The sequence below is a fragment of the Coregonus clupeaformis genome, chromosome 30, assembly GCF_020615455.1.
Source record: "Coregonus clupeaformis isolate EN_2021a chromosome 30, ASM2061545v1, whole genome shotgun sequence".
NCBI lineage: Eukaryota > Metazoa > Chordata > Actinopteri > Salmoniformes > Salmonidae > Coregonus > Coregonus clupeaformis.
In genome coordinates this window covers 48,465,084-48,481,849 of record NC_059221.1, presented here as the reverse complement: position 1 = coordinate 48,481,849, position 16,766 = coordinate 48,465,084, and the positions used below count along the sequence as shown (strand labels likewise).

The following is a 16,766-nucleotide window of genomic DNA, read 5'->3' as shown; positions in this document are numbered from 1 at the left end:
CTGGTGTTGCTAAGCCTTTAGTAACTCAAAATTAATTATTAAACTTAAAAGGGGGTGCCAAGGCTATATTATCGCATTTTACCTTTGATATTGCGACACTACAATTTATGAGTTGGCATTGGCAGGTGTTGCAAGAAAGCATAGACATTAAAACCTGCCTACAAATGAGGTCATGAGGGAAGTGAACATTTAATCAGAGACAAAGAACACTTTCATCAGACAAGGAAAACTTTCAATTATTTGAGCCTCCATTAATGTTGTCAACCCAACTCTTCATGTTCTAATGTCGATGCACCCCAGCTTGTTGGCTGCAATGGTGAGGGATCCAGTTAACATTAATATCACTATGAGTTCACATGGCGCTGGTGAGAAACTTTATTTCTCCGTTTATTATTTTACGACCGAAGATCATAAAGATATTTACGAAGATAATAGAGGGTATTTTTTAATTTTTTATTAAGAGCTTGACTGTTTCCTGTCTCTCTCCAGAGACAAGTCATCCAGCTACTGGTGAGTCACACAGAAATGTGCACATTCTCAAAAATGATTTTCAGTGAACCAAACCTCTGTACTTATTTGAGATGAACAGATACAGCTCTACTAAAATAAGACAGAATGTGAATCCCCATTATAGTTGAATTTTCGTCTGCGTTTTGCGCCATTTAAAACACAGCAGTGACGTAAACTTTATCCTATTTAAAGTGAATATGCAAACATCATGAATTGACCTTGCAAATCTTCTCATTATTAGGCTATTTAGCACCGTCTACATTGGGTGTAGGTTAAGTACTGTACCAAACAACCCATGATGAGTCAACCTGCATGAAGAACACATGGTTTCGTTTAGGCAATTTCATTCGTTTGACATTTGGCAATGTGAACACGACCAGACCAAATGGAGAAAAAAATACAATGTAACAAATAATCAAACTCTGATTAGAACTATAGCAAACTAACTTTGTGTGAAAAGTAACATATTACAGACACTAGAACGGCAAACTCGGACTAACAAACTACTCAATATCTCTACTGTTCTCCTGATTAGAAGTAATTACAAGTAGGCCTGTGAGGAGTGAAAAACAACCTCAATGAGGAAGAAGTCTGGGAACATCTTTGAGGGCATTGCAAAACGTGGAGATCCAACGTTGCTCAACAAGATCTACCCAGAGCTCTACATCACAGAGAGTGAAGGGGAGAACAAAGAGCACGAGGTTTGGAAGATGGACGATACGGCTCGGACCAAAGCATTTCAAGACCATGCAATCAACTGCAATGACGTCTTCAAATCCATATTCCAACAAGAGGCATCCGTCAGAACTCTGCTGACGAAGGGTATCGCTGGCATCGGAAAATCAGTCTCGGTGCAGAAGTTCATCCTTGACTGGGCAGAAGGACGAGCCAATTAGGATGTAGATTTCGTCTTCACCCTTCCATTCAGGGATTTGAATCGAAACAAAGACGACCAGTACAGTCTGTTGGAGCTGCTGAGTGACTTCCACCCTGAACTTTCAGATATGGAAGACACAAAGAAGGTGGTCGACTGCAAAGTCGTGCTCATCTTGGATGGTCTGGATGAAAGCCAACTTCCACTGGATTTCCATAACAACAAGAGGTTGTCTAATGTAACCAAGACAACATCAGTGGATGTGCTGCTGACAAACCTCATCAAGGGGAATCTGCTTCCTTCTGCTCTCCTCTGGACAACCTCCCGACCAGCAGCAGTTGATAAGATACCCTCCGACTGTTTTGACCGTGTAACAGAAGTTCGGGGATTCAACGACCCACTGAAAGAAGAATACTTCAAGAAGAGATTCAGTGATGATGAGAACCTGTCCAGCAAAATCATCTCACACATAAAGACATCGAGAGTCTCTTCATCATGTGCCACATTCCGGTCTTCTGTTGGATTACTGCCATGGTTCTTGGGAACATGTTGAGAGGATCCTGTTCTGAAGAAGTCCCTAAAACTCTGACTGAGATGTACATTTGTTTCCTACTCACTCTGACAAACCTGGAGAACAAGAAGCATGGGAAAAATGAAACAGACCTTCGGAAACTGTCAGAGTCTGACGTACAGATCATTTTGAAACTTGGAAAACTAGCCTCCCATAACCTGTTGAAGAGCAATCTGGTGTTTTCTGAAGAAGATTTGAGAGAGTGTGATATTGATATCAATGAAGCCTTTTTGGGCTCAGGGATGTGCACAGAGATCTTCAGAGAGGAGGACCCAATGTTTAGAGTGAAGTTGTATAGCTTTGTGCATCTCAGCATTCAGGAGTTCTTCGCAGCACTCTATGTTTCCCATTGTCATGCCAATGGTTTGCCATGGATTTCACCATGGGTTTCACTATATTTCGGAAAGCTGGATACATTGCATGACTTACACAGGTGTGCAGTGGATAAAGCGTTCCCACAACAAGAACGGCCACCTGGACCTCTTCCTCCGCTTCCTTCTGGGCATCTCACTGGAGTCCAATCAGATCCTCTTGAAATGCCTACAGCTCCAGACAGAGGGAGACAAAGAGAGTATCCAGAATACCATCCAATACATCAAGGTCAAGTTATCGACTGAATGGTTTGTTTCCTCAGAGAGGTGTATCAATCTCCTCTACTGTTTGATTGAGCTGAAGGACAACTCCCTGGTGAATGAAATTCTAAAGTTCCTGACCTCCCAAAGTCTCTGCAAGATTGAGCTGACACCTGCTCAGTGCTCGGCGCTGGTGTACATGCTGTTGATGTCAGAGGAGGTGCTGGATGAATTTGACACGAGAAAATACAACACGTCAAGTCAGGGCCGTAGCAGACTCCTCCCAATAGTTAGATACTGCAGGAAGGCTATGTAAGTTCAGATGATAGTGAATTTACATTTACGTCATTTAGCAGATGCTCTTATCCAGAGCGACTTACAGGAGCAATTAGGGTTAAGTGCCTTGCTTAAGGGTACAGATAGATTTTTTACCTAGTCGGCTCGGGGAATAGAACCAGCGACCTTTCGGTTACTGGCACAACGCTCTTACCCACTAAGCTACCTGCCTCCATTTACTTTCCTAAGATTGGTAGATTCCCGTAGTCACTTACGACTATTAGTATAATTTACACTATTTTTTATGTCCTTTATAAGCCCTTTGTTTTCCCCTCTTAAGGCTAGTAGCCTGCTATTTCACAGACGACTGCGCTGAAATTTTGGCATCAGCTATCCAAATGCCTGGCTCACACCTGAGAGAACTCAGCATAATCTACAGCCAGCTGGAGAACCAGAAGCCCTTCTTAGACGCGCTGGCAAGTCCCAACAACAGACTAGAGTCACTAGACATCAGTCATATCCAAGGGTTTTCAACAACTGAGCTGGAGGTGCTAACTGCTGCACTGAATCAATCTTACAGTCAGCTGCACACACTAAGGTGAGCAATTATTAGTAAACAAAACAAAAAAAAGAGCAAACCAAGAAAAAGCTTCTTAGTAAAGTGGAAGAAAAATAGAAACGGAAGCCGTTTGTGACATGAATGGATCTACAGCTTCTTCTTCTGCTGGCAACTAGCAATGCAACAACGGCACCTAAGGGATGTTAGGGGACGGAACAGGGGAAGTCAGCCAAGTGTTTAGCTGTTTGAAGTCAATTTAAAAGACTCTTCTGTAAACTTGTTTACTACGATTACACTCCGTAAGAGACTAAAGCATGTAAGTCCACAAAGTGTAGAAGGATGATCCACTTTGTTGTAATCCATAGGTTTCCTGGGTGTTGGCTCGACGAGAGCTGCGGTGAAATTGTGGCTTCAGCTCTGGCGTCAGAGAACAGCCATCTGAGAGAGCTGGACCTCAGCGACAACAAACTGACAGACACCGGGGTGGAGGGGATCTCCACTGGGCTTATGAGTCCACACTGTGAACTGAAGATACTGAGGTGCGATATTTACGACAACAAGTGTTTCGAATCGTGTCAATCCATACAGCCCCTTTTAATTCCATATTCTCTCACGCCAGACTTGTCCGTTGTGAGGTAACTTCCTGTGGAAGTTTGTCCCCTGCTCTAGCAGCCTCCCAGTTGGAGGAACTGCATCTGAGCTGCAACACCCTGGGCAACATGGGACTGAAGCTGCTCTCTGCTGGACTGGAGGATCCACACTGTCAGATACAGAAACAGGGGTGAGAAATGATGATGCTGTAAAAAAAAAAAAAAAAAAATGTAAAGTGTGGTATACATACATACAGTTTTATTTAACATTCTATATTTCTGTGCACAGGTATTTGGATAAAACCAAATTCAAATTTCAATCTCTCTCTCTCTCTCTCTCTCTCTCTGTTTCTCCTGCTATCTCTCTCATTCATCTCTTAGACTGAGGCAGTGTAATCTATCAGAGTTATCCTGTGAGTCCCTGTCCTCTGTCCTGTGTTCAAACTCAACCCTGATAGAGCTGGACCTGAGAGACAACGACTTGGGGGATTCAGGAGAGGAGCGACTCTCTGCTGCACTGGGGGACCCTCGCTGTGCCTTGCAGGTTTTGGGGTGAGAGGCTCACATATTGATGTAATCAAACCCTTTTGAATTGAGTATGGCACCCTAACTCATTCCAACTGTTCTCTGCAGGCTGTCTGGTTGTCTGGTCACAGAGGAAGGCTGTGCTTCTCTGGATTCAGCTCTGAGGTCAAACCCCTCCCACCTGAGAGAACTGGACCTGAGCTACAATCACCCAGGAGACTCTGGAGTGAAGCTGCTCTCTGCTAGACTGGAGGATCCACACTGTAGACTGGATAAACTCAAGTTAGTGTAATATGTTATGTGTACACTATTTAGTTACTTTAATATTCCTTTAATATTCCTCTGCATATTATGATTATTTCTTGACATGAACTATTTCTATTAAAACAATACAGTGTGGACTTGTGTGGAGAGTGCAGGATCAAACCAGGCCTGAGGAAATGTGAGTCTGACTGATGTGTAATATGATATACAGGGTTTCTTCAGTTTGACATTTCCTTTAAAACAATGAGAAAGTACCGTCAGCTAAACAGAAAAACATTTAACTTTCTTATTTCCCTGGCTCCTCATTGTGCATGTGTGTTTTCTACAGATTCCAGTGAGCTCACCCTGGACCCAGATTCTGCACACATTGACCTGAGGCTGTCTGAGGATAGGAGGACAGTGTTGTGGAGAGAGGACAATGCTAACAGTCAAAGTAGTGCTAGCATAGGAAACGAAGCTAACAATGCTAACAGTGGGGATGGTGCTAGCATAGGAAACGAAGCTAACAATGCTAACAGTGGGGACGGTGTTAGCATAGGAAACGAAGCTACCAGAGGGGAAGAATCAAATAAATGGATTGATCCATCAATTTGTACAAGATCCCTGTCTGTGCATTGTACCAAGGGTTTATCTACTGGACGTTTCTACTGGCAGGTGGAGGCCACAGGATGGTTTGATATTGGGGTTATTATCAACGAAAACAATAGTATCTACAATATGTATGACCTCGTGGTAATATGTATGACCTTTATGGTATAATGATGTCATGCCATAGTGTTGTGAGGACAGAGGAAGAGTTAAGAAATGAGAGGTTTGGGGCCATAAAGTCTTCATTCCATTATGTCAAGGTAGATTAGTGATGTTTAGGATAGCATGAGTGATGTTTAGTATACTGACTTGGGGTAAAAAGTGATGAACATCAAAGACAGGGAGTGCCCATGGAGACTTGCCAAATGTATGTGAAAGGAATGAGAACCAAAAGGCTATATAAGATATAGGGTCTTCTTTGTCTAGTTAGTTCAACTGACGAAGGGCAAAGCCATGTCCGTTTGTTAGATGAACCCACAAGCTCGTGATTCTATAAATGCTTGGTATGAAATCTCCACAGAATGTCTAAGAATATCCTTGCATCCTTGATTCTTTGATACCTGAGAAACTCATCATAACAACCTGGAATAGTATAAAAGTAATCATTCTACCCCCCCCACCCACCCCATAAAAATAAAAATAAAAAGTGGTTGTCCCACTTGCTATCCCAAGTTGAATGCACCAATTTGTAAATCGCTCTGGATAAGAGTGTCTGCTAAATGACGTAGATGTAAATGTAAATGTTGCCTGTAGTTTTATAATTTATTTTAAAATAGCTGTATGGGATTTTTAAAGTACTACGTGGCCCTGCACCTGAATACATGTCTGACATGCTTTTAAGATACTGTATGTGCCCGGTCGGTCACTCAGATCCTCTTTTAGTTGTTCCAAAGGTGAGAACCAAAATGTTTGGTGAGGCTGCCTTCAGCCACTATGGTCCTGGCCTTTGGAACAGCCTGCCGGAGGATCTGAGGGCCTCAGAAACTGTAGACAGTTTGAAGAGCTTAAGACATACCTTTTTAGCCATGCTTCTGCTTAGTCATACTATCTATTGTATATATCTTATTTATTTTCATTTATTTTAATGCATTAGTCTCTCATGTCCACTGTTATTGTTTTACTATTTTAATTTGTCTCATTTATAAAACCTATTTGTGTCTTTCTAACCTTTTATTTTATTTGCTAAGCACTTTGAAATGCATAATCTGTAAGAAATGTGCTCTGAAAATAAAGTTTGATTTGGTTTTGATCAGGAACATATCCCACAGTAGAGCCATTCAACCACAAACTTACATTAATATGCAAAGTGTCTCAAATGATTTCGTACATATTTACTAGTGTGTAATGCAGTAATACTGTGATTAATAAGTACTTGATAAGTACTTCTCAAACAGCTTAATAGTCTGGATAATTAATTAATAAAAATGTTATTTCAAGCATTATGAATTTCAAGTTATATGAAAAACACTAATGAAACCAGTTTTTTTGTTGGGGTTCAGATCCCCTTTATTTTTATTATTAAAACTAGGCAGTTCAAAGGAAAGGTGGAGATGGTGGAGAAATTCAGATGCAGAGTGTGGCCCAGAGTTGTGTGTGTGTGTGTTTGTGCTTGAGTCACTCCTCTTTGGGGAGGCTGATGGTGCATGTGAAGAACGTCAACACACGTCGGAAGAATCGCAGAACGCCATTTTTCTTCCGCTTCTTTGTTTCGCTGGACACCTTTGCCACTGAGTTCAACGCCTCGGTCACTCCGCTGCTCACCTCAGGACAGCTCTCAGTAGATAGCTGCATCACCTTGCTGAGGCCATTTCCAGTGTTCAGAAGGTTTTCAGCAGCCGCTGTCTTCTTTTTGTCACTGGACACTTCTTCCACTGCGTTTGGTGCCTCAGGCACCTCACTGAACACCTCAGGACTTCCCCTGCACACCACAGGACCTCCATTGAACACTTCAGGCACTCCACTGCACATGTCAGGCACTCCACTGCATACCTCGGGACCGCCACTGAACACCTCAGGCACTCCGATGCACACCTCAGGACTGCTGTACACCTCAGGACGGTTCTCAGTGGATAGCTTCAACACCTTGCTTAGGCCATTTCCCGTTTTCAGATGGTTTCCAGTAGACTCTGTCTTCTTTGTGTCACTGCACACCTCTTCCACTGCATTTGAGGCCTCAGGACCTCTGCTGCACACCTCAGGAAGGCTCTCGGTGGATCCGAAATAGGACTAAACAGACAATGCAGCGTAATGAAAGAGCAAGAACAACACATCTGTCGTTTTTCAAAAAACATACCACAGACATCCAAAGTCTAAGATTATAGTAGCTAATTTATAATATTGTCCAGATTGAGACAACCCTGATACACCCAACTTTCAAAGATGCTAGACCTTTCATTTACAAAACAGGCTTCTTGTTCATTACCTTTGGGAGTTTTGCAATCATATTAGTGAAGTCTTGGTGCAGCTGATCTTCCCAGCCCTCCTTCAGCCACCCTTTGGGGTTCACAACATTGCTAAGGACATTTTCAGTGTCCAGAAGGTTTTCAGCAGCCGCTGTCTTCTTTTTGTCACTGGACACCTCTTCCACTGCGTTTGGTGCCTCAGGCACCTCACTGAACACCTCAGGACTTCCCCTGCACACCTCAGGACCTCCATTGAACACTTCAGGCACTCCACTGCACATGTCAGGCACTCCACTGCATACCTCGGGACCTCCACTGAACACCTCAGGCACTCCGATGCACACCTCAGGACTGCTGCACACCTCAGGACGGCTCTCAGTGGATAGCTGCACCACCTTTCTCAGGCCATTTCCAGTGTTCCGAAGGGCTCCAGTAGCCTCTGTCTTCTTTGTGTCACTTGACACCTCTCCCACTGCATTTGACACCTCAGGCACTCCACTGCACACCTCAGGACCTGTGCTGCACACCTGTGAACGTATGCTGCACACCTCAGGACCTCTGCACCTCACCTCAGGACCTCCGCTTCTCACCTCAGGACCTCTGCTGCACACCTCAGGCACTCTACTACACACCTCAGGACCTCTGCCACACATCTCAGGAAGGCTCTCAGTGGATCCGAAATAGGACTAAATAGACAATGCAGAGCAATGAAAGAGTAAGAACAAAACAATATCTGTCCTTTTTCACAAAACATACCACAGACATCTAAAGTCAAAATGTATAGAAGCTCATTTGTAATATTGTCCAGTTTGAGACAACTCTGATACACCCAACTTGGAAAGACACTTACGAAACAGGCTTCTTGTTCCTTACCTTTGGTAGTTCTGCAATCATATCATAGAATTTTCGGATTAACTTCAAACGCTCCTCTTTCAGAAGCTGGATGTCTCCGTCGGTAGCAGTGTCCACGATGACATTTGGTATCCTTAATTCATCCTGAACTCTCTGGCCACTGAGCAGGATAACTCTCTCTGTCTCTGTTTCCTGTAATTCCAGGCCCCTCTTTGCATCCCAAGTCTATGTAACAACATAATATGTCATTAAAAGACTGTTGATGTACCAGGTGAGACTGGACACTGGTCCATCATTGAAATGATGGGGAAAATTATGAATTTGAACTGATAGCTATTGTTTTTCTCTGGGTACAAAAATGAGCTTGCTGATATTTGAAGTGCTTTACAGTGGGTGTACTGTTTGCTCTACATAGTCCTCACCAATTCAGCTACAGAGACCTTCCTCCATCTCTTCCATGTCTCTGCCTCACGCCTTCATGTGAATATGGAAATGTATCAGACTGTGTCTGTCTACACTATCTATCAAACTATTGCTATCATCTAATATATTTTGATACATTCAGGTTATTATTTGGCCTTGTGTACTGATGTGATAAACTCAAGTTACCTAAATGAAGTATAAAGTTTCGTACTTCGTATTTAAAAATAGTCTGAGAACACTGCACTTACTCCAGGAAGACTCTTTTCCCTGCCAGGAGCCAGTCCTTCATTGGTCTCAGAGGTAGGTCCAGTGGGAGCCTTCCCTGGGCTTTCAGCATACAGAATTGCCTCTTGAGCATTTTCTGCAATAGAGTCTTCAATTAGTGACTAAACCAGTTAGAATGTGGCAATCAGAGAGTGATATGAATTGGTTCATGGCAAAAACTTACTGCTCCTACATGGAGAGTGATGAGGCCTTATTGATTATTAATTGTTGTTGGCCAAAACCCTGCAGAAAGAGCGAGGGTTACTGAGCACAGTACCCAACACCAGATGTCTACAGCAGTACATATATCTTTTATTAATTCATGCTGGAAAAAGTTATCTAAATGGGAAGAATATACATTATACCTTACATAGAACAAGACCATGCAATATAAACAATGAAAATGCAGATGAGATTAATGAGATCTTAATTATGATGAGGAAGCAAGTCATCTTAGATTGTCGATAAATTGGTTGTATATCTAATAGATTCGATATGATCCAAGTAACGTTATTTTTCTCAAATGTCGAAAGCGTGCAATATCGGTTATTCTCATTATGGGAAGACCTACTTACCTTACTGAGAACAATAAAAAATATTGATTGACTTGAATGAAGAATGCGCGTTTGCTATAGATATACTGTAGGTTGGTTGTGATTGTGAATAACTTAACCTCTGAGTGATACACACAGAATTAGGAATTAGAATGTATGTTATTGGGCATTGTGACGCGTATAGAATTATAATCTAGATTCGATTTCTATGGTGACGAGTTCCTTACTGCGGACAGAGTGCGTAATTTCTGAGCACATTTATTTGTCCTGTTGTATCATTTGCCCCGGGCAAATCCTATTTCTCCCTAATGAATACACATCCTATAACATTTTTACGCGATGTCACGGGAAAAAAAACGTATTTTATGATGGTTTATTGGCATTGAAAGAAAAATACATAAAACATGCAATACAGTATTCAAATGTGTTGGTTAATACATCTCTTCAAAGTTGAAGACAATAGGCAATTTAAAGGTGGCTATATGAAAGAAATTACAGAATCAATCAATACAATTTACACTATGCCTAGATATCAACAAAATAAAATAAAATCAAATTGTATTTGTCACATGCGCGGAATACAACAGGTGTAGACATTACAGTGAAATGCTTACTTACAAGCCCTTAACCAACAACGCAGTTTTAACAAAAAATAAGTGTTAAGTAAAAAATAACAATAAATAAAAGAATGAAAGAGCAGCAGTAAAATAACAGGAGCGAGGCTAAATACAAGGGATACCTGTACTGAGTCAATGTGTTGGCACAGGTTAGTCGAGGTAATTGAGGTAATATGTACATTAAAGTGACTATGCATAGATAATAAACAGAGAGTAGCAGCAGCGTAAAAGAGGGGGACAATGCAAATAGTTCAGGTAGCCATTTGATTAGCTGTTCAGGAGTCTTATGGCTAGGGGTAGAAGCTATTAAGAAGCCTTTTGGACCTAGACTTGGCACTCCGGTACCGCTTGCCATGCGGTAGCAGAGAGAGCAGTCTATGACTAGGGTGGCTGAAGTCTTTGACAATTTTTAGGGCCTTCCTCTGACATCGCCTGGTATAAAGGTCCTGGATGGCAGGGAAGCTTGGCCCCAGTGATGTACTGGGCCGTACGCACTACCCTCTGTAGTGCCTTGCGGTCGGAGGCCGAGCAGTTGCCATATCAGGCAGTGATGCAACCAGTCAGGATGCTCTCGATGGTGCAGCTGTAGAACAAATCTATTCAGTCTCCTGAGGGGGAATAGGCTTTGTTGTGCCCTCTTCACGACTGTCTTGGTGTGTTTGGACCATGATCGTTTCTTGGTGATGTGGACACTAAGGAACTTGAAGCTCTCAACCTGCTCCACTACAGCCCCGTCGATGAGAATGGGGGCGTGCTCTGTCCTCTTCTTTTTCCTGTAGTCCACAATCATCTCCTTTGTCTTGACCACTTTGTCTTGACCATACGGCCAGGTCTCTGACCTCCTCCCAATAGGCTGTCTCATCGTTGTTGGTGATCAGGCCTACCGCTGTTGTGTTGTCTGCAAACTTAATGATGGTGTTGGAGTCATGCCTGGCCATGCAGTCATGGGTGAACAGGGAGTACAGGAGGGGACTGTGCACGCACCCCTGAGGGGCCCCCGTGTTGAGGATCAGCATGGCAGATGTGTTGTTACTAGGGTTGTAACGATCCATCTACTACATCGATGTATCGATTTATATTTCTATGATCCAACTACATCGATCTGTGCTCGGCGAGTTGGCCTTTTGGACAACATATATTGATCTAACATCGTTTTAAAATGTAATAAATCGATTGTATCGATGCTAGGAAATAACCCATTGGATTTAAGCACGTCAGATTTCATATGCAGGGGTGCACATAACTGGTACGCAGGTACGCAAGCGCGACAAAAATCAGGAATGCGTAATGCCACTTGTGTTACTACGCGCCTTTGCGTACTTGACCGATCTTCTCATCTAACCTTACACATGACATGTTGCTTGTCAACTACTGTCAGGGATGTCCAAAAAGCAACAGACATTAAGCAGCTTCTTTGGCGTTTCGCCACCTACAAAGAAACGCCAACTGGAGCCAGAGCCGAAGAAAATACTTTTTTCGGAAAAGTGGCTCCAAGATGTGCAGTGGCTTGAAGCTAACGATGATTGCACTGAAATGTGGTGCAAGATTTGCCACTCAAATCCACATCTAGCAGACAAAACAGGTGCATTTTATAAAGGCTCAAAGAATTTCAACCATCCTTTATTTGACAAACATGAAAAGAGCAAGGAGCACACGAATGTAGCGCAAGCCATTGCTAAACAAGCTAGCCGAGAATAAATGTCCAGTTGCCCACTTGCCAGATGGCGAGACAAGCTGAATGAAGAACAGCGGCAAGCTCTGTTTAATATTTTTCTCCTCGCCTTCCATAAAGCTAAACACGCACGTCCCACGTCTTCCTATTCTGAGGATGTTCCTTTACTGAAGCGGCTAGAAGTAAATGTCGGAGGTGCATATCATTCACGTGAAGAGGGCACACGGATCATGCAGAGCATCGCTCACACCATCAGCGGGGAGTTACGAGCCAAGTTGCAGTCTGCTGAATTTTTGTGGGCTGCTTTTTGATGGATCTGAGGACATCACAAAAACTGAGCAGGAAATCGTTTACAGTGTGTCTGTGTCCAGCAACGGAGAGTTTACTTCGGACTTTATTGGACTGATTGAATTGGGTGCTGACCGAACCGCACAGGCCATAACAGACGGACTTGTGAGACTTTTCCAGGACACAGGCTTGGATGACTGGACAACAAAGTTGGTCGCTGTGTGCACAGACTGCTGCTGTCAACGTGGTATCTACAACGGCGTTGTGCCAAAACTCCGGCAACTTGCTGCGGTTGGAGACTCCCTTGTGCACATTCTGTGCACCGCACACACACTGGAGAATTGCGCGAAATCAGCTGATCGCAACGTTCCTTACTGTGAGACATTTAATCGCTCTGTGGTCAAGCTGCTGCAGTTTTATTTACAAAAAGGTGGAGCAAAAAAAACTGCTGCACTGAATAAGCAATGTGAAGAAAATGGGATCTCCTTTGTGAAACTGGGAAAGTTTCATAATATCAGATGGTCTGCATGGAGGCATGAAACACTGTTAAAAATATCAAGACTATTGCCAGCCATTAAAATGCAACTGGTTACGAGTGATAACAGTGACTTGCAGCATATCTGCACAGAGCGTTTTCAGTGCTTTCTGTCAAACATGCTTGACATTTGCAACATTTTGAACACCACATCCATTAGGTTTCAGAAGGAAAAGCTGACCATTGGAGAATGTAAGGATGAACTCATGGTGGCCATTGGACAGTTCACACTTCTGCTTGATGGTGAAAGCCATAGGGCACACACTGTTTCCAATGCTGATGCTGACAGAGACAATACTCAGGGGGTTAATTGAAGAGTTTGAAATCAGATATGACTCCCTCAAGTCATGTGATCATTTCTTAGTATTTGATCCTTCAACATGGCCTCAGGAAATGCAAGACCTCCACAGTTTTGGAAACACAACAGTTTGCAGCATTCTCAAGAAATATGAGGCCACATTGCAACTTGACAAAGATACCACTGTGACAGAATGGATGCGCTTAAAGCAGGCAGGAAAACGCCTGGGAGCCTCTTCTGTGTATGACTTGGTCCAAATAGTAAGTACAAGTAACCCAGATGCTTATTCCAACATCAACAAGGTGGTTAAGCTGTCTCTTACACTGCCTTTAAGCAGTGCAGCTTGTGAGAGGGATTCTCACATCTCAACATTATAAAAACCAAGTACAGATCTTGTCTGTCACATGCTCGTCTCTCAGCACTGATGCACATTCACCTGTCAAAGCAGACCACAGAGACATTTGACCCAAAGCCTGCTGTTGACCTGTGGATGGAGACAGCTAATCGGAGGCTCAACCAAGGACAGGGAGGTGCATCTGCAGCATCTTCATCATCTACCATGCAGGAAGCTGAAGCAGAGGACAGTGGTGGTGGCACTGAGGAGGACAGTGGTGGCAGCACTGAGGAGGACAGTGATGGCAGCACTGAGGAGGACAGTGGTGGTGGCACTGAGGAGGACAGTGGTGGCAGCACTGAGGAGGACAGTGATGGCAGCACTGAGGAGGACAGTGGTGGCGGCACTGAGGAGGACAGTGAAGAAGACTGCACTTATTAAGACCACGCTACATATATGATGATTACCAAACACCATCTGCTGGTACTCACCTGAGTAACTCACTGAAAAAGTTATGTGCACCCCTGTTTATATGGATGTTTTTTCTTAGCACTTTTAATGATAAAGGCTTTAAACATTACTCGATTCAGTCTGCCTGTCCGTGACGTCATCGCGCCAGCAGCAGCGCAAAGGCGCCAAGACAACAAAACATAGCATGGCGGACGACAGAGGAGAAGCCGACGAGCGAGAAATTATCAAGCCACCATTGCGGTCCTTACAAGAAACAGGAATCTAGGAAACTTCACCTGCACTGTCCAATATCCAGGTATTTATTTCAGTCACACTGGTTGAATTTTTGGCTAAAAGGTTACTGAATCGATTTCAAGTCACTGAATCGTTTCGGATTGTATCGTTCTAAATGAACCAATAACGTCCTTGAATCGTATCGACAACCACGAATCGTGATACAAATCGAATCGTTGTTAAAACGAATCGTTACACCCCTAGTTGTTACCTAACCTTACCACCTGGTGGTGGCCCGTCAGGAAGTCCAGGATCCAGTTGTAGAGAGAGAGGTGTTTAGTCCCAGGGTCCTTAGCTTAGTGATGAGCTTTGAAGGCATTATGGTGTTGAACGCTGAGCTGTAGTCAATGAATAGCATTCTCACGTAGGTGTTCCTTTTGTCCAGGTGGGAAAGGGCAGTGTGGAGTGCAATAGAGATTGCAACATCTGTGGATCTCTTGGGGTGGTATGCAAATTAGAGTAGGTCTAGGGTTTCTGGGATAATGGTGTTGATGTGAGCCATGACCAGCCATGACCTTCAGGCTCTGATCAGACCCTACACCCAAACGAGGGCACTACATTCATCCACCTCTGGCCTGCTAGACCCCCTACCTCTACGGAAGCACAGTTCCCGCTCAGCCCAGTCAAAGCTATTCGCTGCTCTGGCACCCCAATGGTGGAACAAGCTCCCCCACGACGCCAGGACAGCGGAGTCACTGACCACCTTCCGGAGACACTTGAAACCCTACCTCTTTAAGGAATACCTGTGATATGATGTTTTTATGGTATAATGATGTCATGCCACAGTGTTGTGAGGACAGCGGAAGAGTTAAGAGATGAGTGGTTTGGGGCCATGAAGTCTACATTCCATTATGTCAAGGTAGATTAGTGATGTTTAGGATAGCATGAGTGATGTTTAGTATACTGACTTGGGGTAAAAAAGTGATGAACATCAAAGACAGGGAGTGCCCATGGAGACTTGTCAAATGTATGTGAAAGGAATGAGAACCAAAAGGCTATATAAGATAGAGGGTCTTCTTTGTCTAGTTAGTTCAACTGACGAAGGGCAAAGCCATGTCCGTTTGTTAGATGAACCCACAAGCTTGTGATTCAATAAATACTTGGTTTGAAATCTCCACAGAATGTCTAAGAATATCCTTGCATCCTTGATTCTTTGATACCTGAGAAACTCATCATAACAGATTGGCGTCTAAATGAACAGGATGCAGTTCACAGCTCAACTAACAGGTAAGCAGACTTTCATTTTTTGAATTCTGTCAAAATCTGCTTATCTGTGGTAAAGCTGAGCTGTAACGAACTGTAAAAAGCAATATTTTTAAATGGGGACGATGAGTGGTGTTGAATGATGTAAAGGGATGTAAGGAGAAATATTAAATTACACAATGACATGATGCTATGATTCAAAACAAGGTGTGTTTATAGTAATTAGCATAAATTGGTAAAGAGAGACTCTGATGTGTAGTATCATCATGGGAGTAAATTAGGTTATGAGACTCTGATGTGTAGCATCATCATGGGAGTAAATTAGGTTATGAGACTCTGATATGTAGTATCATCATGGGAGTAAATTAGGTTATGAGACTCTGATGTGTAGTATCATCATAGGAGTAAAATAGATGAAGCTCTGATGTGATGTGTCATCATAGGAGTAAAATATATGAAGCTCTGATGTGTAGTATCATCATGGGAGTAAATTAGGTTATGAGACTCTGATGTGTTGTATCATCATAGAAGTAAAATAGATGAAGCTCTGATGTGTAGTATCATCATAGGAGTAAATTAGGTTATGAGACTCTGATGTGTAGTATCATCATAGGAGTAAAATAGATGAAGCTCTGATGTGTAGTATCATCATAGGAGTAAAATAGATGGAGCTCTGATGTGTTGTATCATCATAGGAGTAAAATATGTGAAGCTCTGATGTGTAGTATCATCATAGGAGTAAATTAGATGGAGCTCTGATGTGTTGTGTCATCATAGGAGTAAAATAGATGAACCTCTGATGTGTAGTATCATCATAGGAGTAAAATAGATGAAGCTCTGATGTGTTGTATCATCATGGAAGAATTCATGAAATAGAGAGATGTGTAGTATCATTATGAAAAGCGATAAACGTCTTTGGTAGACGAACGTGAAAGATGCGAGGTTCGAGTCCTCAGGGATAAACGTCTTTGGTAGACGAACGTAGGGAAGATGCGGGGGTCGAGTCCTCAACATGACGAGATTATAAAATTGAATCCTTGCTATAGGTTCGAGGCCTTTGATGTGAAAGATTCATCATAAAGTTCATAAAATAGTTTTGAGGCCTTTGATGTTGTCACGGTTTACTAAGCCAGAACCCAGAAGCAGACCAGGACAAGGTGAGTTGAAACGAAGGTGAGTATTTATTTAACAGATTCAAAAAACGATGCAGAATAATCCAGGGGACAGAGCGGGCGGCGGAGATGAGTTGGT

General features: G+C 42.9%; 2 protein-coding genes across 3 annotated transcripts; one reads left to right on the top strand and one right to left on the bottom strand.

Annotated features, from left to right (window-relative positions):
* Positions 1–2,375: 2,375 nt before the first annotated feature.
* Positions 2,376–4,072, top strand: LOC121532584 (ribonuclease inhibitor-like; the record flags this gene model as incomplete). The annotated part of the gene is made up of 4 exons (XM_045209287.1): positions 2,376–2,782; positions 3,144–3,401; positions 3,728–3,901; positions 3,982–4,072. Coding segments are annotated over exons 1-4 (930 nt in total), but the record flags the coding sequence as incomplete, so codon positions are not given.
* A 2,741-nt stretch (positions 4,073–6,813) lies between these two features.
* LOC123482308 lies at positions 6,814–9,934 on the bottom strand. 2 transcript variants are annotated; one of them, XM_045209609.1, is made up of 7 exons: positions 9,846–9,932; positions 9,455–9,513; positions 9,255–9,367; positions 9,006–9,057; positions 8,605–8,808; positions 7,752–8,417; positions 6,814–7,555 (listed from the first exon to the last, which is right to left on the bottom strand). In XM_045209609.1, exons 3-7 carry the CDS (start codon positions 9,362–9,364, stop codon positions 6,944–6,946), a joined length of 1,644 nt encoding a protein of 547 aa, XP_045065544.1. In that variant the 5' UTR covers positions 9,365–9,367; positions 9,455–9,513; positions 9,846–9,932; the 3' UTR covers positions 6,814–6,943. The 2 variants fall into 2 exon arrangements, with proteins under 2 accessions (XP_045065544.1, XP_045065545.1); XM_045209610.1 differs by lacking the exon at positions 9,455–9,513 and having other exon boundaries at positions 9,846–9,934.
* Positions 9,935–16,766: the final 6,832 nt, after the last annotated feature.